The sequence below is a fragment of the Danio aesculapii genome, chromosome 4 (genome assembly GCF_903798145.1).
Source record: "Danio aesculapii chromosome 4, fDanAes4.1, whole genome shotgun sequence".
In the NCBI taxonomy this organism is placed as follows: domain Eukaryota; kingdom Metazoa; phylum Chordata; class Actinopteri; order Cypriniformes; family Danionidae; genus Danio; species Danio aesculapii.
The window spans coordinates 26535287-26559512 of record NC_079438.1 but is presented as its reverse complement, the minus strand read 5'-3'; the positions used below and the strand labels follow the sequence as shown (position 1 = coordinate 26559512).

At 39.1% G+C, this 24226-nt stretch overlaps 1 protein-coding gene and 8 non-coding genes across 9 annotated transcripts; 5 read left to right on the top strand and 4 right to left on the bottom strand.

Moving 5' to 3' along the window:
- The first annotated feature begins 4550 nt into the window (after positions 1-4550).
- Positions 4551-10605, top strand: LOC130222345 (gastrula zinc finger protein XlCGF8.2DB-like). The gene is made up of 2 exons (XM_056454930.1): positions 4551-4696; positions 9021-10605. The coding sequence occupies exons 1-2, from the start codon at positions 4612-4614 to the stop codon at positions 10103-10105; spliced, it is 1170 nt and encodes a 389-aa protein (XP_056310905.1). The 5' UTR covers positions 4551-4611; the 3' UTR covers positions 10106-10605.
- A 5319-nt stretch (positions 10606-15924) lies between these two features.
- On the top strand, positions 15925-16007 carry trnal-cag (transfer RNA leucine (anticodon CAG)). The gene has a single exon. It is a non-coding gene; the product is annotated as a tRNA-Leu (tRNA).
- A 573-nt stretch (positions 16008-16580) lies between these two features.
- Positions 16581-16653, bottom strand: trnam-cau (transfer RNA methionine (anticodon CAU)). Its single transcript has one exon. It is a non-coding gene; the product is annotated as a tRNA-Met (tRNA).
- A 94-nt stretch (positions 16654-16747) lies between these two features.
- On the top strand, positions 16748-16830 carry trnal-cag (transfer RNA leucine (anticodon CAG)). The gene has a single exon. It is a non-coding gene; the product is annotated as a tRNA-Leu (tRNA).
- Positions 16831-18014: 1184 nt separating this feature from the next.
- Positions 18015-18087, bottom strand: trnam-cau (transfer RNA methionine (anticodon CAU)). Its single transcript has one exon. It is a non-coding gene; the product is annotated as a tRNA-Met (tRNA).
- A 94-nt stretch (positions 18088-18181) lies between these two features.
- trnal-cag (transfer RNA leucine (anticodon CAG)) lies at positions 18182-18264 on the top strand. The gene has a single exon. It is a non-coding gene; the product is annotated as a tRNA-Leu (tRNA).
- Positions 18265-19448: 1184 nt separating this feature from the next.
- Positions 19449-19521, bottom strand: trnam-cau (transfer RNA methionine (anticodon CAU)). Its single transcript has one exon. It is a non-coding gene; the product is annotated as a tRNA-Met (tRNA).
- Positions 19522-19615: 94 nt separating this feature from the next.
- trnal-cag (transfer RNA leucine (anticodon CAG)) lies at positions 19616-19698 on the top strand. Its single transcript has one exon. It is a non-coding gene; the product is annotated as a tRNA-Leu (tRNA).
- A 1560-nt stretch (positions 19699-21258) lies between these two features.
- trnam-cau (transfer RNA methionine (anticodon CAU)) lies at positions 21259-21331 on the bottom strand. Its single transcript has one exon. It is a non-coding gene; the product is annotated as a tRNA-Met (tRNA).
- Positions 21332-24226: the final 2895 nt, after the last annotated feature.

Sequence of the window (24226 nt, the reverse complement as noted above, 5' to 3'; positions counted from 1 at the left end):
CTTAGCTATATACTTTTAGTTTCTTTTGTGCTGTTTAATCATATTTACTTATTTTTGTCATACTTTTCACTTTAGTCATAATTTTCTTAAGGCGATATCGTTTCTGTCTACTCAATTCTTCAAAAGTTGCTTTTTCCATTGCCATTTTGCAAGACGCAAAAAAACGCTTCAAATCTGGAAAAAAAGCTTCGATCTGTGGTTTACGAGCTCCCTTGGTACTGTCAAGAAAATCACTTATTTGCTTCACTGTGTACAGTTTTGAAGACGATATTCCTGTTTTGTCAGTGTTCTCTTCATCTGACAAACTCCCTAGACTCTCCAGATCATTTTCGGAGTCATTATCAGAATAAACACATTCTAAGCTCATAGCAGACATGTGAATGAGGTTTTCTTCCAGTACCTCATCTTCATCATCCTCATTATTCTCTTTCCTCACTTTTTTCTAATTATGTGTCATCTCTATTTATTTGTATAGTTTCTTCTTCACCGCCAGTTTGTCGATCAGACATATCAGTGCTTTCAACATTACTGTTGGTATTAGTTTGATCTACAGGTGGTGTTTGAACTTCATCAGAGTGCTCGTTTACTCGGTTTACGATTTGGTCAGTTATTTGTGATTGAGATGGTCTGTCATTCTGTTTATTAGGGCATGTTTGCCTGACATGACCCTGTTCTCCGCACAGAAAACACCGCATGTGGTTTGACTTGATAAAGATTGTGTAATCTCTGACCTCGTTTGAGATTTTTACGGCCAGATTAAGCGGATCCTGTTGTGCGTTCAATATCATGTACGTATACCTTCGAAAAGACATAACATGCTTGATATTTGGGTTTTTCAAGCCTAACGGAATCATTTTGATCGGGGCTGTTAGCTTTCCGTATCTTTCAAGCACTCTTTGAATGGCTTCATTCTTAATGAATGGAGGTACATTTGATTGTACAAAGTTTTTTACTGGGCTCGACAGCGGCATTACCGGCACAAAAGTATCATTGATTGTGATTCCACTTTCAATGAGATCATCAACTTTTCTGACTTCGGTGAGAAAAACAACAACTGCTTTATTCATTCTAGAAGCTGATTTAATGTTTTGTCCACCAACCTTTTCGCTGACTGCAACCAACACATCCTCCACAGATATGGAATCATCAGAAATGCATTTAAATCCATGTTTGAGCATCAAATGCGAGAAATCCTTGCTTGACCCCATTAATATAATTTAGGACTATGCTATTAACTCTTAGAAAAAACAAAATACGAAAAACAAAAATATATATGGTAATTGATAAGTTAGTGTAAACAACTCTCAAAAAACCCCTGAAACTCCTCCCACTACCCACAATCCTGAGAGAGAGAGAGAGAGAGAGCAGATGTGTAAAGTGGAAAACGAGGGAGAAATGTATGAATAAGTCATGACTGCAGCAGTAACGTAAAAAACAAAAATACTTTTATTTTGACGTGGCGTGTGACGTAAGGCTGCACCGCTTTCGCACTGTGATTTAACTGGAGAAAGGTTTGTGTTTTAAAACTTTTACATAAAAATAAAACACAGATATATCCGATTGATTAAAGTTTCAGGTTTTTCACCCGATGCTAAATTATCGCAGTCAACAAATTTCCTTTGGCCCTGATCTGGTCCAAATCAACAGCTAAGATGTGGCCCAGATCAGTTAGTGTTCCTCAGCCCAGAACTGACCCACATCCTTTAGCCAGAACTGAACCAAAGTAGTGCCACAACTCCACCAAGCTTGAGCCAAGTAATACATTTTATGTGGCCCAGACGTGGGCCTTGTATTCAAGATTAGTTCAGAGTTCTGTGGCCCTTGTATGGTGTGTAAAGACTGATAAAGCCTTTTATCTCTTACATTGATTTTCAAATCTCCATCTGTTTTGTGAACTGCAGTGTGTAGTAAAAAGTCTTTGATAAAAATGAAAGTTCTAAATAATAGTTTTTATTTGCAATCTTTTAAAACATTATAAATACATGTACAATGTTATAAAAGATTGCAAATAAAAGCTATTACTTTGAACTTTCTTTTTAATAACACAAATAAATCTCTTTTACTCTCTCACATAAATCTTGTGCAGTGTGTTTTAGCATCAGATACTATTATCCCGATAAATTCAGCCATCATGAATGAGCAGTTATACAAATTAAAACTCTTCTTTAACAGAAAATGTGTTACATTTATCAAATCAGTCAACAAAAATGGTGCTTACAGTGTATTACCCTTGATGGAAATATCTAAACTGTTAGTACGTTTTTATGCTGTTTAGTTTAAAAGGAAAGTGAAACTGAAAGCAACACTACCGCTACCGACATCAACCAGCAGATGGCGCTCGGACACCACAAAAACTCAAACCCATTTATTATGTGCCACACATATTGCCATTTCCCTTGATTCAGCCATACGTTATTATTATCCAGTACATGTTTGCTCTTCTAAGACTACAACACAGTTATTTAAAATGGTAATAACATTTCACAATCAGTCAGTTTTTATTTATCTCTTAAGTTAGCTTTAATTAATTAAAGATTCAGGATGTACCTGATGAATTCATTTTAAAGACTGTTCAATGTAATTTGCCAACGATATCTCACAGCAATTCCTGACTTTTTTATTTGGCTTGTACATATGAATGTATGGGATCTCATTAGTACATTTTAGTATGAACTCTGAATTAGCCACTAAACTGACAAAACATGAAATAGTTGTTCCCAGTGGGATCAGGCTGCATCAGCAGAGTATGAGTAAACAGGAGCTTTAATCAGATTTGAAGAACAAACGTTTAATAAAACAGACGGCTTTGTTTAACATTTGGTTTAATTATATTTATGGACATGTGGGTCAAATATAGGACATTTGAGTAGCATACTGCATTTAAATTAAATCTTTCAACTACTTTATTACTTTTGCATTTTGCTTTAGAATTACTATCGCATCAATTAATACTTTAAAATACATTTATTCAGTTTATTTCAGAGATTAACATAATTTGAATTTATTAATAATTGAGTGGATTTTTTCAGTGTTTTTATTATAATTTAAGAATTAATTAAATGTTGTTAAAAATAAGAATCAAATAATATAATTACAGTACTTATTTGATTTTATTACTTACTTTATTTCAATTTACTTATTTTTTAGAAACATTTAGAAGCAGAGCTACATGGCCTACTATAAGTTTCTGTATTTCTACTTGTTGTAATGGCCTGTTGTTTTTGCAATAAAAAAATACATTTTAAAAAGCAGTGTGATGTGGCTGTATATCAGCATTGGTGGGAAGCATTGTGTTATAGTGTACACTAGGCACTCGAGAACGATTGTCCCTCTACCTGTTGTTTCAATCCCCTGAGAACTTTGCTCATCTTCAGAACATAAATGAAGACACTTTAGATGAAATCTGAGATCTCCCTCGTCTGTCATAGACAGAAAGAGTCCAGAGATGCTCAAAGTCCAGAAAAGGAACCAAAAACATTGTGAAAACAGTCCATGTGACTTTAGTGGTTCAACTGTAATCGACTTCCAAGAACATTTTGTGTGCAAGAAAATGTTGACAAAAGCAGCCAAAGTAGGAACTGTTGAACCAAATAGTGGCTGTTTTTGCTCCTGTATTCTCTTCATTTGCATTCAGCAGAAGAAACTCAAACAGGTTTGGAAAAAGTAGAGGATAAGTAAATGACAAATTTGTAATTTTTATGTGAACTACCCCTTTAATGCTTCTGTGAGTAAAGGTAAATAAATATTATTACTGAAGATATTGCTAAAGAATGGCAGGAACACAGATAGTAAGAGACAACAAATTCAAATGAAAAAAGAAACCCTATATAAGCCTATGAAGTTGCAGAAATAGAAAAGAAGAGATCATAATTATGAGGATGAGATTTGAACTCATATTAATAGGAAGTAATGTGTTGTAGACATGCACGTCATCATGAACTGGATTAAAAAGTTGATCAAATTTGTCTTAAATGTTTAGATTAAAGGTTTTGATCTACTTTAAACTCTGAAGTGTGAGTTTGAGCGAGAGAGAGAGGGAGATTAGATAAAGTGTAAAGTGAAAAACATGGGAGAAATGTATCAATAAGTCATGACTGCAACAGTAAGTGGCAAAAAAGCTAAACAAAAAGACTTTTATTTTGGCGTGGCGTGGCGTGACGTCATCAGGCGGCGCCGCTTTAGCGGTGTGATTCAACTGGAGAAAGGTTTGTTTTAAAACGTTTACAGATATAAACCGATTTAATTAAAGTTGCAGGTTTTTAATCCTGTGCTGTATTACGTTCCTGCTGTTGGAAATATTATTTTAACCCTTTATACAACGTAGTACTATTTTATTCTCAGTAACCGAGGGCTATTGTTTAAATAAAGTAACAAAAAATGTGTGTAATAAGTGTTTTAAAGAAACGTTTTACCTGATGTATTTTTGTTAATTACTCTCATTAAAAGAAACTGTTGAAGCAAGTGTTGAAGAGAAGTTATTTTGTTTCTGTTCATTGTTTTACTCATTTAAACAGAACATTTTTATTGTTTTGTTTATTTTAAACAGGTTAAAGTGTCTAAACACAGAGAAAAACTCCTGCTGAAGCGACTGATCTCCACACTGTTATAAAGATGGCGTTTATTAAAGAGGAGAGTGAAGATGTGAAGATTGAAGAAACATTCACAGTCAAACAGGAAGATCTGCAGGAACAAACAGGTTAGTTTTCATTCTCAAAGACCAACTCAGTCATTTGATCCTCATTCAGATATATTTTAATAATAAGAATACTAAATTAAATCCATCTTGCAGCCCTGAGTGTGCTGCCTAGTTCTCCTAAATGCACATAAGCACTCATTGAAAGACAGGAATGAGTTTCTTTCGTCACTTGTTCTCATGTCTTTTGTCATTAATTTTATGTATTATTAGTCTCCCGTTTTCTTGTTCTCCTACTGTTTGTAAAGCATTCTTGAGCACTGGCGGTTTATAACATAAACAAAAACAATAAATTAAATAAAGTTTAACTGAGCTGATGATATTTGACCTACAGTATTCTCATAGAAGATATCTGCTATTACAGTGACAGTGTTTGGCTTTGTACTTTCCATTTGCAAATGTCACGTTGATCACAATTCCCTTTTTTTACATCAACTTTATAGGTTTAAACTTGTTTCTAGTAGTTGTTACTAGTTCTCACAGACAGTATCTGAGTTAGAATTACTTCGTTATTATAATAACTAATTACCAGGGCTATTGTGTTTAAACAGGGTTTCTGTGGGGTCTTAAAAAGTCTTAAATTTACTGAAATATTGTGTTGTAGGTCTTAAATCTTTTTTTAAACAAGTCTTCATTTTCCTTTGTTCGTGTTTTGCTACCCAATCTGGCCAAAACCCATACAATTACCAACAATCCATCTCAATAAAACTTTTAACTTTTATTCAAAAAGGTCATTTTAACTCTATTTATCATAATGGTTTAATTATTTTCCTTACAATAACATTTGTTTAAACGTGCTCCATGTATTTACTGCTGAGGACATCGACCTGGATAGATGTTGTACATAGATTTAGTTTATTATAGTTTTTAAAACATTTGTTCATTTTTTATTTTTATTTTAAAGAAAGTTTATGTTGAAAAAAGTGTGTGGATACAAGTAAAGCTTGCTTGTTTTTAATATTTAAAATCTTTTGCTAAGAAGTATCTAAAATATTTAGTTTTTTTATTATTCATTTATTATTGTATTATTTAAGGTATTAAATTATATATTTTTTGATAGGACTAATAAAAATCTTTTTCATTCGGGCCATTTGAAAAATTCCTTAGCCTTATGAGTCTAAAATTTTATTCATAATGGTCTTTAAAAGTCTTACAATTAACTTGGTGAAACCTGCAGAAACCCTGGTTTATAGTATGTCAGAAAACGTGGATGCCCCCAATTTAAAATACGCAGAATGAAACAGACACTGAAATCATTATTATAAAACATTGTACAGTATTCTAAACTATATGATGTTGTTGTGGGACGACATGTGGCAAAACGAACAAATTATAGTGGAACAATAACGTTTAGCATTGCACTGACTACAACTGGCCAACAAACTAGTCTAAAAATTACTTTTGCTGCTTAAATGGATTGCAGCATGCTGATGATATACAAAAAAATTGTTCACCCTGGATCATTCTGATCCTGGATAAACAGAATCCTGGGTTATCTGTAATCATGTTCCACACTGCTCATGCTATACCTGGGGTTAAAAAATAATCTTGGGTGTTCATTAACAGACATTTCACATTCACAAACCATGGGTTAACATTATTATTTGTATATTTACCTTTTCATTGTCCCTGATTGGACAAACAGCAGGTCACCTTTTTAGATGGCATTTCTGCATCTTATCAGGTATATAAATTGTCACCATGTTAGGTCTTCAGCTAAGCCTCAGGACATGCACAAAGGCAAGAAAACAGACAAAAGTACAAATGAATGAAAACAAGTAGCAAAGTAAGTCATCTCGTCATCTCCTCATCAGTTTACAGCAAACAGAGCATTAAGCATTTGCATAAGTTATATACAATAATGCAAACTCACAAATACTGTAAAAGCGTGAATTATACTCACTTGCTATGAACATGCAGGATTTGTGTCAATCGTGTCTTCCAAGCAGGTTAAAAAAATTTCAATCCACATGAATATTTATTGAATTTATCTGCAAGTTTCGTCTTTCTGCAACATCTCGTCTTTCGTTGTTTGTTTGTGTGGTGTTGCAGTCCAGGTTACCGGAAGCAACTGGCAAACTCCGGTAGCTGGTTAGAAAGTTTGATAACGCTAAACTTTTGCACTGCACATGCGCGATCACTCTGACAACTGGACTGTCTTAACGTTGCCTGTTTTTGGGGAGAGCTGGGAATACAAAACCACCGTAATGTGAAAATACATGAACTGAAACATGTATTGGTCAACATGATGTATTATTAATGTTAAATACACCTGTTATGATACTGGAGATTATCTGAATGTGATGTATGTGATCATCTATAAAAGTGCAATATTTTAATACTCACCGAAGGGAATTTAGTGGAGTCTTTTAGTTAGTCTTTTGCAGTGGAGGGCAAATAGTGGTAATTTCTACATGTATACATTTATTTTCTTGTATGTTTGTTTTGATTTTTGTTTCCTTATTTTACTGATAACTTTATTAATTTTTTTATGAATATCATTTGTACATATGAGCAGTTTTGGCTGGACTGTAAAGAGGAGCGGACACTGTCAATTAGGGGTGTAACGATACACTCAGCTCACGATACAATGTGTATCACGATATAGTGTTCACGATTCGATATGTATCACGATATTTGAAATAAAAATTAAAACTGAAATGCAAATAAAAGATTTATTTAAAAAATTACCAAGTAAACAATTTTCAATGTATTTCTTTTGTTTCTTTTTGTTGTTCTTTAAGAAAATAACAAAATTAAGGAAAATTTAAGTAAAGGAGCAAAAATTAAAAAAATTGCATTCTATTCAAGTAAATTTTCTCACGATTCTGTAGATGTAAAATAAAGGTGAATATGAGTAGGCTGTTATTATTGATATTTCTCAGACTTATGGTAAAACAACAATAATATTGTGTGTAGGTCTACTGTTGGTTAAAATGCTACATTTTGAACAGACTTTGAATAATGAACTTGAACAGACTTTAAATTTGTCCTGGTCATTAATGCACAGTAAAGTGATGACATCAGAATACAACTATTCATAATTCTGAAGTTGTATTATTATGTTTGAGACATATGCTCGCAATCTGTCATTAACAATATTATTAGACCTTCACTAGTAAAATCAGACATTTGACATTATCAGATTCCCTATCGCATTATATTCAATATTATATAGGCTAGAATAGTTGTACTGACACTGTTAAACATTTATTCTCATCCACAACACTGTGTTCGCTATGGAAAAAAACATTAAATGCTTGTCGTAATCATAACTCTAAAATGCGATATGATCATTGACTTGACTTGCACGCTTTCGGTTTCATTTTCACTGTTAAGTGCTGTTCATACTTCGCGTGCGACTCTCTAACGATCACTCCGTGCCACAAACTGAATGTTATTTACAACTTTATTACCTGTTATTCACAGCCTATGGAGGTTCTGTTCACTAAACCAGACGCGCGCGCATCTATCATTAAGTAGGGCGCGCGCCCGCCCTCTCTGTAGTAACAGCTCACGGTCAGCAGCGCAGTGAGCGCACGTCGTGTGTGATTTTGCGGCCGTGAATACATAATTACATGAAGACAGAAATGACATTTTTGGGTGAATTGCACCTTGTAAATACAGTATGTGACTCTCTCAACACCATTAGGAGGTATACATGTCGCTGAGCAAAGTATGTAAAACAATGTGAAGACTTCGGTTGTGTTTGACCCAGTATGCGTGTCAAGAAGCGGACGAGTCTAAAGCAATGACGGTAAAACCGAAATGTTGCCAGACGTCCGACTTTGAGAGGATGGGCCATAGTGGATTTCAACTCCATTCATCTTGACCTGGCAACGTTACTGCTGCTAGTTCAAGCAATCTGAACTTACATGTGACAGCAGTTCACTAATAAGAGAAAACGGACGTCATATGGTAATAAAATCGTCATAACGCCACGATGGATATTGTGACATTTTTGCATCGCAATAAATCGTACCACGATAAATCGTTACACCCCTACTGTCAATAAATTACATTTTGCACATAAGTGCTCTGCCATATTCTTAGTGACCTGTATTCCATCACGCCTCGTCACACTCTCCCTTGTGTGGTTTTAAACCTTTTTTTTTTTAAATCCTGTTGAGCACAAAAGAAGATATTTAAAATAAAAATAAAAAAAACGCTGGCTTTCTTTACGTTCCGGAAGAAAGGAAATGTTTAAAACCACATGACGGAGAGTAAATAGTAAGGTCATTTTAATTTTTGGGTGAAACATCCATTTCATGCTTGTTGCTTTGTGCCTTCGTACTAAAGTTCACTCTTTTTTTGTTGTTTTTTTAAGAGCTGATGGTGCTGAAAGAAGAGACTCATCAACTGAATGAAATGGAAGAGAAACAGTTAGAGAAAAACCAAGAAATAACAACTGATGAAAAACCCACACTGACTAAAAAGACTTCATCACGCGGAAGACCTCGGAAATCCAAATCTGCGTGTAATTTTACTTGTCGTCAATGTGGAAACCGTTTCAGTCGAAAAAACAACCTTCAAGTCCACATGAGAATTCACACTGGAGAGAAGCCCTACACATGCCAACAGTGTGGACAATGCTTCTGTACTAGTGGAAACTTGGTAGTGCACATGAGAATTCACACTGGGGAGAAGCCTTACTCTTGCCCTCAGTGTGGAAAGAGTTTTAAGCAAAATGGCAACCTTAAAGTCCACATGAGAACTCACACTGGAGAAAGGCCCTACACATGCCAACAGTGTGGACAACGCTTCTATACTACAGGAAACTTTGCACAGCACATGAGAATTCACACTGGAGTGAGGCTGTACACATGCGAACAGTGTGGAAAAAGCTTCTATCATGCAGGAAACTTGGCAGTGCACATGAGAATTCACACTGGGAAGAAGCCTTACTCTTGCCTTCAGTGTGGAAAGAGTTTCAAGCAAAATAGCAACCTTGAAGTCCACATGAGAACACACACTGGAGGCAGAATGTTTACTTGCACACAGTGTGGGAAAAGTTTTGCTCAAAAGCAAGACCTTGAGATCCACAATAGGATTCATACAGGAGAGAAACCTTACACATGCACAGAGTGTGGTAAAAGTTTCAGATGTAAAAACACACTCAAATACCACACGATAACTCACACCGGAGAGAAGCCGTTTGCATGTTCTCAGTGTGGAAAGAGCTTCACAACTAAAGCTAGCCTCATGAACCACATGAATGGTCATACTGGAACCATAGTGTTCACATGTGATCAGTGTGGAAAGACTCTCACACGCAAAGACTCCATTAGGAAGCACATGAAGTCTCACTCAGGAGAGGATCGTTTTAGATGCAGTGAGTGTGGAAAGGGCTTTAAATGTAAAAGAAGCCTAAGCACTCACATGAAGCTTCACAATGGAGAGCAGAGTCCTTAAAATTGAGGCCTTGTCCAGCGGAGCTTAGAGCTCTCTCCCAGGACAGTATGCCAAACAGGTTTGAACTCTTGAATACATATCAAGTCACTGAAAATGAAACCCTTTGAACACCTGAAGCTATTTTAAACTCAATAGCTGAAGAGGGGTGAAGATGTTTTTGTAGTGTAGATCAGGGGTCACAGCCCAGTACCAGGTTGTAAGAGTTTCAACTTTATAATGAACCGATAACCATATTTTTGCACATTGCACACTTGCATCAAATGGTCGGCACTGAAAAGAAAATTAGAAAGATTAGGGAGGAGAAACTGTCCTACACCCTTAGATTGTGTTTTTGATAATTTACATCATTTGATTGTCACTCGCATGAACAAACACTGATTTGCCTCCAGTTTTGGGCTTTTGTCCGCAATTTCACAAAACTTGTTGGCGAATGAAAGTTTGCCTAAACTCGTGCAGTGTGAACTCGCCATAATGACAGTGAGCGACTGATGCAGACTCCATAAAGCCCTGTTCAGACTACACAATGTCATTTGCTATTACGATAGATCAGATTTGTGTCAGATTATGAGATTTTGACTTGATCAAATCTTGATGTGTTGTGGGTAACAAATAAAGACTTTGGTTTCAAAACACTACACATTCATTTGATGGACTAATTTGAGAAAAGAAACAAGTTTTCTATAGGAAGACAATTAAACTTTCTGTAGATAACTGGTTGCCTTTAAAGATACGCTTATGTGAAAACTCCCACATTACAACAAATAAGTTGGTGTATGGGGAAACCCAGTGTCGCTATTGTGAATGAGAACATGAGTGATTTTTTTAGCTTACATGCTAATTCCATCATGATTTAAGAGTAATAAGTTGTTTAATTCTTAACATTCTGATGGTTCTTAAAAAAAAAAGATTTTTAAATCTAGATTAATCTCACACTAATCTTGGAATTAATCTAGATTAAAATGGCTCTTTTGAATTCTGCAGAAGGCATTCAGAATATGTATGCTACCCAAATAATAAGTCTTTGAGAACGGGTTTCTCAAGCCAGGTTGCGCATTGGACCAGGGGCTCATCTCCTGTTTCCAAAATGCATCACAGACTGCTTGAGAAACTGTTCTACTATGATAATTGATGATGAAAAAAATAAATGATGTTGAGTAAGATACTTGTGTTTACTAACTATTTATTCAGTTAAACATGAATTTTTAACTGTAGGGTTACATAAGCTCCAAACAGCGATTTTTGTTTACTTTAATCTGACTAAAGTCATAACTGAACTGAACAGAAATGGAACTAAGACATGTGGAGTATGCATATATTAGTGGCATTACTGAAGTTAACTCTGCAATCAAACTTCTACCGTCATGTAGACTTTTCGGCATATTTTCCGATCCACACATCTGTCAGTAAAGGACCGCACACACACACACACACACACACACAGCGCTAAATGCTGAAGTTTTTTTTCTTTCCATTTGGCTTGCGTTATTAAATTCCATAACACTCTCACCAGTCCTTCCTCCCTGTTTGCGTCTAACACCCCAGTGTGTCACAGGGGCATGAATGAAATGTTCGTGAGTGAATGTGGAACTGCCGAACTGCAGTTAAAGTCACCCAAAATTACAGGAAACTCTTAAATGAAAGCACTTCACGTAAACAACTTCATTATATTGTGGTGCATACATTTATACATGTGACAGAATTTGAGATTCGAATGAATTCGAAAGAAAAGTGACGGGGTGGTGTTCCCCTTCATAAGTGTGGAGTCGGAGAAGGTAAATATGGCGATCGGTTCACAAAGTTTTCAGTTGATGTCTCTTTTTATTTTCTCTGCTTAATCGGCCACAATATTATTGTCTATTAAGGCTAGATTACAGATGTCCATGTAGACATAGTCAGTAGTGTCTTCGAAGTATGTGAAAGATCCAGAAGGGCATCCTGCTGATTTGATTCAGAAGGGCACTTGTTTCTCAGACGGCTCACTGGTCAGGTATACATCCGCACTAAAATATCACATATATATATATATATATATATATATATATATATATATATATATATATATATATATATATATATATGTATATGTATATGTATGCATGTATATATATATAATTTGTAAAGTATTTTCATATATCTGTAATGACAGGTTAACAACTGCACGAGGAATAAAGGTGTTCAATTACTCGCTGCGTGAGAATGACCCGAAACTCTGAGCGATGGCCAAGATCCAGCTGCTGCAGGACAGTCTGACTCCAGGACACATGCGAGTCTTTGCACTTGGTACAGATGAGGGTTTCTGTAACCATGTTGTACATCCTGTCGATGTCCACAACCTGCCGTGCCCTTTTGTGAAGACCTCCACCTGTCAGCTGATGCCGTCCACATGCAGGATTAGGGCAAAGGACTTTGACTTGCTGGTGGCAAGGTTTCAGCCCAAAGGCGAGGAAGTGGAATAGCTGATGGAGCTTGCAGCAATGACCCAGAAGGTGCAGTCTGTAAAGGTAAATAGAAGAATTCTGATTATTAATAGCATCCTGTACATATATTCATTTATTGTAAATCTCTGTTCATAGCTAATACAACCTGTATATAATGTTCATAGTACATCGATCTGTAAATATCACCGTAATTTTTCTATAAACCGCACTTTAGAACTTATACCTATATCCTGCACTTGCTGCTATTGCACTGCTAGTTAGACCTAAACTGCATTTCGTTGCCTTGTACTTGTGTAATTGTGTAACTTGTACATGTGTAATGACAATAAAGTTGAATCTAATCTAATCTAAAATAGATAAAACATTTAGTCTGGTAATGTAAATGCACCTTACATATTTGAGTGAGTACACTTCACATGATGTTATCTTGATTATAATCTAAATACATTTGATTTTAAGTGATTACTATGTATTTCAATTCCAAAAAACATAAATATAATTTTCCCAATAAACATTTCCCTTAAAGACACATGAGTATTTTCCAATGTAGTTATTTCTCTTTTTCCTTTCTACTTATTTTCCATCCACATTTTTTTCTTTTACTACAGTGAAGATAAAATATCAACAGCAGAAGGCTTCATTTTTGTGATTCTTTGCTTTATTTTTTCCTCTTTATTTTGTTTTAAAACATTTAAACATATATCACGCTTAGTTAATTAACATCAAGTCGATTTAATTGACAGGTTTTAAAACCACTTTGTGTGAATTCAGCTGGGGCAGCAAATATGCAAACCAAATGACCTTTTTTGGACAGAAAATATGAAATTACTTACTGAGACAATGCTGGACGGCTCTGTGGAGCTGGTCACTGCCGCAATGGATGTGAGGACGGGGGCAGAAACTTGAAGGTCCTGTGTCTGTACAACCAAGCAGTATAACAAAGTACAGTTTGTAAATATATATCTATAAGTAACAGTAACTCATCAGATTTTTTTTTGCAACCATTACTTTATTTGAACATTAATGTATTATAAAACATTGGAAATGAATGACTGCTGCTAAACTGTAAAATTTTGTCACAGAGCTTATATGCAGAACAAAAAGTTTAAAGAATGGTGCTTATTTTTACTATATATGTTTTTTATACATTAAACGAATATTTATAATAGATGTTTTATTGAGATTTAATGTGACTGTACTTAATAAAAATATGAATTTTTGTGAAAAAAAATGCTTATACCAAATTCTCTCAGAAAACTATGTGGATTATGACAATACTTAGAGCTGTGCTTGGTGTAGAAGCACTACACACTGCTGAACTGGGCTGGACGTCAACCTGTGATGGTCTTCTAGCCACACTAAGATTTGGCTTTGCTGCAGAAATGGTGGGATCCGGAAAATCTTGGTTTGGTGAACTCAAAAAGGGCAAGACAAAAAACATTTAATTAAAAACACTGTGTTCACAATGGCAAAATGTACACTACTGTTCAAACGTTTGGGATCTGCTCGATGTATTTTTTTAGGTTTTAATTATGTTTATGAAGGCTACATTTATTTGGTCAAATATACAGTAAAAACTGGAATAATGTGAAATAATAATATAGGTGAATTAAAAAAATAAAGAATAATTTATGTTATTCTGTCCTTGAAAACGTTTTTACTGTTTCCCCAAAATATAAAGGAATGTTTCATGAACAGCACAGAAAATCTAATAAAATCTACTTTATGTATGAGCAAATCAAACACAATAGAATTCTTTTTATATATGATTAATATGAAGCTTTTATATTTTAACAATTCCATTTTTTTGAACATTAGTGTATATCACATTACATTTCAAGCAATGACAAACTATCTTTCTATATCTTTGTTGTACAATCAGTTTGTTTTCTCTACAGATTTCAGGTTCAAGCTGTTTTTGACCACCACCCTCTGCTACTTTTACAGGAAGAAATAAGATATAAGTTAGAATAGTTTTAATTAGACATTGACAATTGCGGAGAAATCTTTGATGCCACGGGTGGAGTAGACGGGGGCTGGGGCTGGGCCTCGGGTTGTCTCTTCTCCATCACCTCCTGAGCAGGTACAGAAGGGGCAGGTTGTTCCACCGTTTGTGCTGGAGCAGCAGAGGCAGTACTCTGCTTAAATTAATTAGAAAAATACATATAATCATGAAGAAGGAAAGCCATTCTAGTAAATAATAATAAACACATATTGATTCATAAATGTACCTTTTGAGTATGAAAACCACATATGCATTTCAGCACACCTCCAAGCAAGCTCCTCTGGCCATGAGACTGCAATGGGCATATCTCAATCTGAAAAAAATCATGAAAAATGTAATAAATAATTTTACACAATATAAAAAACTTTTATAACTAAAAAAGGAATTTTAACTCAATGACTCCCTTAATAAAGCACACAATAGTTCTGTAAATTAATTTACCACTAGAATGTGTGTAATATTTATCTAATATGTAATTTTACAGTTTTTATCTCCAAAAAGAAAAGAAAAACAATAAGAGTAACTGGACAAGAACATTTCAGGTCTTAAAACCACATGCTGTATACTGTACACTCATAATCCCTTCCCCACCTTTTTTAAATCTCTCTCATAAACGGTCAAACTTTAGTAAATTATACAACTTAAATCTTAAAATACATGCAATTTAAAATACATTAATATTTAAAAACAATTATGACGTGTTTTACAAAAATACTGTACTGAATGTACTGAAGCCTAACAAGTTACTCTGTTAAGCCAATTTCAACAAACACTTAACTGTTTACCTTATATCATGTAATTGAAATACCCACTTATCGCTCGGATTGGCTCTCATCTTCAACATTTGTGAAATATTGCCAGACAATCCTTTGGCAGCTGGCATTCAGGTCGCAGTCTCTCCTGGAGGTGTGGGTTCGAATCCCACTTCTGACAAATGTAACCTTTGGCTGTGCGCTCAGGCTGAAGATTTAAACTCTCTGGCGCCATGTCCGAGTGATACAGTAACGTTGACAAAGCGCCGCATCAATCTCTTTGCGCCACAGTTCGTGACAGGAATGGGAGCATCTTGCCATCATTGCTTAAGACTCAGGAGATGTTCTTGGAACGTCAAGCAGCCTGCCCTCCAGAGGAGCTGTAGACTTTTTTGAGCCCGGAAAGCATGAACCGCACGGAAGATAATAAAGAATGCAGCCCTGTCACCTATGCACTCCCGTGTGCTAAAAGGTATCACCTCGCCCTGTGTGAGGCTGACACTTGCTCCTACAAGACAGCTCCAGCTATGCGTGCATGTCAGGATGGCCAGCTGTAAAACACCAGTTTCCATGTCATGGTACTGAGATGTGGCTCCTAGGAGACAGTTCCAGCTAAGTGTGCATGTCAGGATGGCCGACTGGTCTAAGGCGCTGCGTTCAGATCGCAGTCTCCCCTGGAGGCGTGGGTTTGAATCCCACTTCTGACAAACTTAATCTTTGGCTGTGCGTTCAGGCTCAAGTATTTAATTCTCCGGCGCCATGTCCGAGTGATACAGTAACACTGACAAAGCACCACATCAATCTCTTTGCGTCACAGTTTACGAAGCGTAGCAGTGGCCCTGGCAACCTTAATGGGCACTGTAGACTGCAAGTTTTGAGGCATTTGCGCAACATCAAGGCATTGTCTACAACAACTCGGAAAAGCATGTGTACAAAACAATGGATGTGGGCTTTAATGCAAGTGCATCGAAAGGGGATCAAAAGAATTGCCTTGGAATGCCATGTAATGGGATTTGCAGGGCTTTTCGGCTAATCCTCTTACAACGTCAAGTCATGACATTTGACGTATCCACGTCAAACGTCAAGCGTTAACGTGACAGGAATGGGAGCATCTTGCCATCATTGCTTCAGACTCAGGAGATGTTCTTGGAACGTCACGCCACATGCCCTCCAGAGGAGCTGTAGCCTTTTTTGCCCCCGGGAAGCATAAACTGCACGGAAGGTAATAAAGTACGCCGCCCGGTCACCTAAGTGCTCCCGTGTGCCAAAAGGTATGACCTTGCCCCGTGTGAGGCTCGAACTCACGACCTTCAGATTATGAGACTGACGCGCTGCCTACTGCGTCAACGAGACAGACTGCTGAAGTTGGGCAAGCTGTGAAACACCAGCTTACATGTCATGGTGCTGCGATGTGGCTCCTAGGAGACAGCTCCTGCTAACTGTGCATGTCAGGATGGCCGAGTGGTTTAAGGCGCTGCGTTCAGGTCGCAGTCTCCCCTGGAGGCGTGGGTTCGAATCCCACTTCTGACAAACCTAGTCTTTGGCTGTGCGTTCAGGCTCAAGTATTTAACTCTTTGGCGCCATGTCCGAGTGATACAGTAACACTGACTGCATCAATCTCTTTGCATCACAGTTTACGAAGCGTAGCAGTGGCCCTGGCAACCTTAATGGGCACTGTAGACTGCAAGTTTTGAGGCATTTGTGCAACATCAAGGCATTGTCTACAGCAAATCGGAAAAGCATGTGTACAAAACAATGGACGTAGGCTTTAATGCAAGTGCATCGAAAGGGGATCAAAAGAATTGCCTTGGAATGCCATGTAGTGGAATGTCCTGAGATGCCGTTTATTTTTAAGGCAATGAGATTCGCAGGGCTTTTCGGCTAATTCTCTTACAACGTCAAGTCATGACATTTGACTCTTTGTGGGAAAGAGAAGAAAAAAAGCTGTGTCAGTCAATCAACGCGTTTTCAATACGCTGTTCTGAATGTGCGTTTCTGGATGCGGTGGTCTCCGGATGATGGGCACGAGTATGGCATCACATGTCTGGGGGTCCAGCATGTCGATGCAGTGCCCGCGGACAGCTCATGCTCTCACTGTGAGGACGTGGCTGTTGCACAGCTGAGATCTCAGGCTCAAGTATTTAACCCTCTGGCGCCATGTCCGAGTGATACAGTAACACTGACAAAGTGCCGCATCAATCTCTTTGCGCCACAATTTACGCAGCGTAGCAGTGGCCCTGGCAGCGTTAATGGGCACTGTAGACTGCAAGGTTTGAGGCGTTTGCGCAACATCAAGGCATTGTCTACAGCAACTCGGAAAAGCATGTGTTCAAAACAATGGACGTGGGCTTTAAAGCAAGAGCACTGAACCGGGATCAAAAGAATTGTCTTGGAATGCCATTTAGTGGAATGTCCTGAGATGCCGTTTATTTTTCATTCTATGCGATTTGCAGGGCTTTTCGGCTAATCCTCTTACAACGTCAAGTCATGACATTTGACGGATCCACGTCAAACGTCAAGCGATAACGTGACAGGAACGGGAGCATCTTGCCATCATTGCTTCAGACTCAGGAGATGTTCTTGGAACGTCACGCCACCTGCCCTCCAGAGGAGCTGTAGCCTTTTTTGCCCCCGGGAAGCATAAACTGCACGGAAGATAATAAAGTACGCCGCCCGGTCACCTAAGTGCTCCCGTGTGCCAAAAGGTACGACCTTGCCCCGTGTGAGGCTCGAACTCACGACCTTCAGATTATGAGACTGACGCGCTGCCTACTGCGCCAACGAGGCAGACTGGTGGAATTGGGCAAGCTGTGAAACACCAGCTTTCATGTCATGGTGCTGCGATGTGGCTCCTAAGAGACAGCTCCTGCTAACTGTGCATGTCAGGATGGCCGAGCGGTCTAAGGTGCTGCGTTCAGGTCGCAGTCTCCCCTGGAGGCGTGGGTTCGAATCCCACTTCTGACAAACCTAGTCTTTGGCTGTGCGTTCAGGCTCAAGTATTTAACTCTCTGGCGCCATGTCCGAGTGATATAGTAACACTGACTGCATCAATCTCTTTGCGTCACAGTTTACGAAGCGTAGCAGTGGCCCTGGCAACCTTAATGGGCACTGTAGACTGCAAGTTTTGAGGCATTTGTGCAACATCAAGGCATTGTCTACAGCAAATCGGAAAAGCATGTGTACAAAAACAATGGACGTGGGCTTTAATGCAAGTGCATCGAAAGGGGATCAAAAGAATTGCCTTGGAATGCCATGTAGTGGAATGTCCTGAGATGCCGTTTATTTTTAAGGCAATGAGATTCGCAGGGCTTTTCGGCTAATTCTCTTACAACGTCAAGTCATGACATTTGACTCTTTGTGGGAAAGAGAAGAAAAAAAGCTGTGTCAGTCAATCAACGCGTTTTCAATACGCTGTTCTGAATGTGCGTTTCTGGATGCGGTGGTCTCTGGATGATGGGCACGAGTATGGCATCACAGGTCTGGGGGTCCAGCATGTCGATGCAGTGCCCGCGGACAGCTCATGCTCTCACTGTGAGGACGTGGCTGTTGCACAGCTGAGATCTCAGGCTCAAGTATTTAACCCTCTGGCGCCATGTCCGAGTGATACAGTAACACTGACAAAGTGCCGCATCAATCTCTTTGCGCCACAATTTACGCAGCGTAGCAGTGGCCCTGGCAGCGTTAATGGGCACTGTAGACTGCAAGGTTTGAGGCGTTTGCACAACATCAAGGCATTGTCTACAGCAACTCGGAAAAGCATGTGTTCAAAACAATGGACGTGGGCTTTAAAGCAAGAGCACTGAACTGGGATCAAAAGAATTGTCTTGGAATGCCATTTAGTGGAATGTCCTGAGATGCTGTTTATTTTTCATTCTATGCGATTCGCAGGGCTTTTCGGCTAATCCTCTAACAACGTCAAGTCATGACATTTGACGGATCCACGTCAAACGTCAAGCGATAACGTGACAGGAACTGGAGCATCTTGCCATCATTGCTTCAGACTCAGGAGATGTTCTTGGAACGTCACGCCGCATGCCCTCCAGAGGAGCTGTAGCCTTTTTTGCCCCGGGAAGCATAAACTGCACGGAAGGTAATAAAGTAGGCCGCCCGGTCACCTAAGTGCTCCCGTGTGCCAAAAGGTACGATCTTGCCCCATGTGAGGCTCGAACTCACAACCTTCAGATTATGAGACTGACGCGCTGCCTACTGCGCCAACGAGGCAGACTGCTGGAGCTGGGCAAGCTGTGAAACACCAGCTTTCATGTCATGGTGCTGCGATGTGGCTCCTAGGAGACAGCTCCTGATAACTGTGCATGTCAGGATGGCCGAGCGGTCTAAGGCGCTGCGTTCAGGTCGCAGTCTCCCCTGGAGGCGTGGGTTCGAATCCCACTTCTGACATACCTAGTCTTTGGCTGTGCATTCAGGCTCAAGTATTTAACTCTCTGGCGCCATGTCCGAGTGATACAGTAACACTGACTGCATAAATCTCTTTGCGTCACAGTTTACGAAGCGTAGCAGTGGCCCTGGCAACCTTAATAGGCACTGTAGACTGCAAGTTTTGAGGCATTTGTGCAACATCAAGGCATTGTCTACAGCAACTCGGAAAAGCATGTGTACAAAACAATGGACGTGGGCTTTAATGCAAGTGCATCGAAAGGGGATCAAAAGAATTGCCTTGGAATGCCATGTAGTGGAATGTCCTGAGATGCCGTTTATTTTTAAGGCAATGAGATTCGCAGGGCTTTTTGGCTACTTCTATTACAACGTCAAGTCATGACATTTGACTCTTTGTGGGAAAGAGAAGAAAAAAAGCTGTGTCAGTCAATCAACGCGTTTTCAAGACGCTGTTTTGAATGTGCATTTCTGGATGGGGTGGTCTCAGGATGATGGGCACGAGTATCGCATCACAGGTCTGGGGGTCCAGCATGTCGATGCAGTGCCCGCGGACAGTTCATGCTCTTACTGTGAGGACGTGGCTGTTGCACAGCTGAGATCTCAGGCTTAAGTATTTAACCCTCTATCGCCATGTCCGAGTGATACAATAATACTGACAAAGTGCCGCATCAATCTCTTTGCGACACAATTCACGCAGCATAGCAGTGGCCCTGGCAGCGTTAATGGGCACTGTAGACTGCAAGGTTTGAGGCGTTTGCGCAACATCAAAGCATTGTCTACAGCAACTCGGAAAAGCATGTGTTCAAAACAATGGACGTGGGCTTTAAAGCAAGTGCACTGAAGGGGATCAAAAGAATTGTCTTGGAATGCCATGTAGTGGAATGGGGTACCCTGCCCCATGTGAGGGTCAAATTCATGACCTTCAGATTATGAGACTGACGCACTGCCTACTGCGCCAACAAGGCATATTACTGGAGTTGGGCAAGCTGTGAAACACCAGCGTCAATGTTGTGGTGCTGCGGTGTGGCTCATAGGAGACAGCTCCGACCAGGCAAGCACATAAGGATGGCCCAACAGTCTATGGCACTGCGTTCAGGTCAGAGTCTCCCCTGGAGGTGTAGGTTAGAATCCCACCGAACCTAATCTTTGGCTGTGCGCTCAGGCTCAAGTCTTTAACTCGCTGGCGAAACACTGGACGTGGGCTTTAATGCAAGTGCACTGAAAGGGGATCAAAAGAGTTGTCTTGAAATGCCATGTAGTGGAATGTCCTGGGATGCCGTTGATTTTAAAGGCAATGGGATTCGCAGGGCTTTTCGTCAAATCCTCTTACAACGTCAAGTCATGAAACGGATCCACGTCAAACGTCAAGCGATAACGTGACAGGAATGGGAGAATCTTGCCATAATTGCTTCAGACTCAGGAGATGTTCCTGGAACGTCAAGCCGCCTGCCCTCCAGAGGAGCTGTAGCCTTTTTTGCCCCCGGGAAGCATAAACCGCATGGAAGGGAATAAAGAACGCCGCCCGGTCACCTAAGCGCTCCCGTGTGCCAAAAGGTACCACCTTGCCTCGTGTGAGGCTTGAACTCACAACCTTCAGATTATGAGACTGACGCGCTGCCTACTGCGCCAACAAGGAAGACTGATAGAGTTGGGGAAGCTGTGAAACACCAGCTTCCATGTCATGGTGCTGCGATGTGGCTCCTAGGAGAAAGCTCTGGCCAAGCATGCATATCAGGATGGCCAAGCGGTCTAAGGTGCTGCGGTCAGGTTGGAGTCTACCCTGAAGGCATGGGTTTAAATCCCACTTTTGACAAACCTAGTCTTTTACTTCTGGCAGCCTTAATGGGCACTTTAGACTGCAAGTTTTGAGATGTTTGCCCAACATCAAGGCATTGTCCACAGCAACTCGGAAAAGCATGTGAACAAAAAATTTGACGCGAGCTTTAATACAAGTGCACCGAAAGGGGATCAAAAGAATTGTCTTGGAATGCCATGTAGTGGAATGTCCTGGGATACCGTTGATTTTTAAGGCAATGGGATTCTCAAGGCTTTTCGTCAAATCCTCGTACAATGTTAAGTCATGACATGTGACGGATCCACGTCAAACGATAACGTGACAGGAATGGGAGCATCTTACCATCATTGCTTCAGACTCAAGAGATGTTTTTGGAACGTCAAGCCGCCTGCCCTCCAGAGGAGTAGTAGCCTTTTTTGCAAAGGGGAACCTTGAACCGCATGCAAGGGAAGAAAGAACGCTGCCCGGTGACCTAAAATGCTCCCGTGTGCCAAAAGGGACCACCTTGCCCCATGTGAGGCTCAAACTGACAACCTTTAGATTATGAGACTGACGCGCTGCGTACTGCACCAATGAGGCATACTGCTGGAGTTGGGCAAGCTGTGAAACACCAGCTTCCACGTTATGGTGCTGCGGTGTGGCTCTTAGGAGAATGCTCCGGCCAAGCAAGCATGTCAGGATGACCACATAGCAACAACCTAGCAATGCCTTAGCAACCATCTAGCAACCCCTTAGCAACCACCTAGCGACACCTTAGCAACTGCCTAGCGACACCTTAGCAACCGACTAGCGACACCTTAGCAACTGCCTAGCAACACCTTAGCAACCGCCTAGCAACATCTTAGCAACACCTTAGCAGCCACATAGCAACCACCTTAGCAACCGCCTAGCAACACCTTAGCATTCACCTAGCAACACCTTACCAACCACTTAGCCACCATCTAAGCAACCGCCTAGCAACCACCTAGCAATACCTTAGCAACTGCCCAGCAACCACCTAGCAACACCTTAGCAACCGCCTAGCAAACCACCTAGCAACACCATAACAACCACCTAGCAAAACCTTAGCAAAACCTTTTATGTTTTAGAATAGGATATGTCATATTTTTTATAATATTAGTAAAGCAAACACAGGCCCTATATGTGCCATTTACATATATTTCAGTTAATATGGAAAACGAGTGCATGTTTTTACTAAAACTAACATTGGATTTTATTATAAATGCTTGTGTAAAACAATATAGTTTGCACAAAGAAATGATGGGGTTCTTCTATAAAGAAGTTTTATAGTCCACCCCGTTTAGAGCATCATTATGGCATTTTACGTTATAACTAACATGGTTCAAGTGATGGATCTGCGACAGAGAAACTAGGGGTTTTGGGAAACACTCCTCATTACATTACAACAATGCATCGTACTATGATAGTTCAACCGCGAGTTGTTGTTTGGGAAACGCACCCCTGCCTAGTTAACCTAATTAAGCCTTTAAATGGCACTTTAAGCTGTATAGAAGTGTCTTGAAAAATATTGAGTCAAATATTATTTACTGTCATCATGGCAAAGAGAAAATAAATCAGTTATTAGAAATGAGTTATTAAAACTATTATGTTTAGAAATGTGTTGAAAAAAATCTTCTCTCCGTTAAACAGAAATTGTGGAAAAACTAAACATGGGGGCTAATAATTTTGACTTATATATATATATATACACACACACACGCACACACACACACACACACACACACACACACACACACACTTCAGTTCTCCTGCAAAATGAAATTTGACCTCTGATTTCTTCTCAAAATGGTGTTTTGTTCTCAAATGACCCACACAAACATCACATGAAGAGACATTTAGAAGAAGCAGTTGATGACTGATGTGCTTAATGTAAAACACCATGAGCACTTCTCCATTCATCATCATGACTCTTCTGTTCAGTGTTACTCTTACTACAGACAGTACAGGCCTACAGAAGTGCACTGTAAAAGATTTCACAACACTGTGTTACACAACACACAAACACGCTACCAAACATATTTTACTGTATTTTTCCCACAAAGACAGTGTACACAGTGTTCATCTCAACCAACACCATCACTCTCTCACACACACAAACACACACACACGCTCTTTCTTTCCCTCTCTCACATAAACACACACTCACACACTCTCAAGTTCAAGTTGCTTTATTGGCATGACATTCAATATAGTATTGCCAAAGCACTTCAAGTATGTAGTATACTAAAATCATTAAACAATAAAAATTTTAAATTATAATAATACAGTAAATAAGACATAAATGACAAAACAAACAAACAGATAATATATTTGACAAATATAACAGTTATAATAATAAAAAGTCTAGATTATTGAAATAAGATACATGAATTTACATGAACCATTTCTTATTGTGTGTAGGGTGTAAACATATTGTGCAGCTAGTCTATACATCAATTCATTCTCTCCGAGTATATGGTAAAGTTTCTCAGAGTCATTTAAATTGAGAAAATGAATCAGTCAGTGTTTCAAATCGGGGGAAAATATTTCTCTAGTTGTGGTGTATTTGGGGCAGAACAGAAGGAAGTGCATCTCATCCTCTATTTGGTTTGTGTCACACTGTTTACATATTCTCTTGTTCTTTAGAAGTCCAGGATAATTTATGTCTGCCTTTTTCTATTTCTAGCTCATGATCACAGAGGCGATATTTAAAAAGAATGTGTTTTTATTTTAATT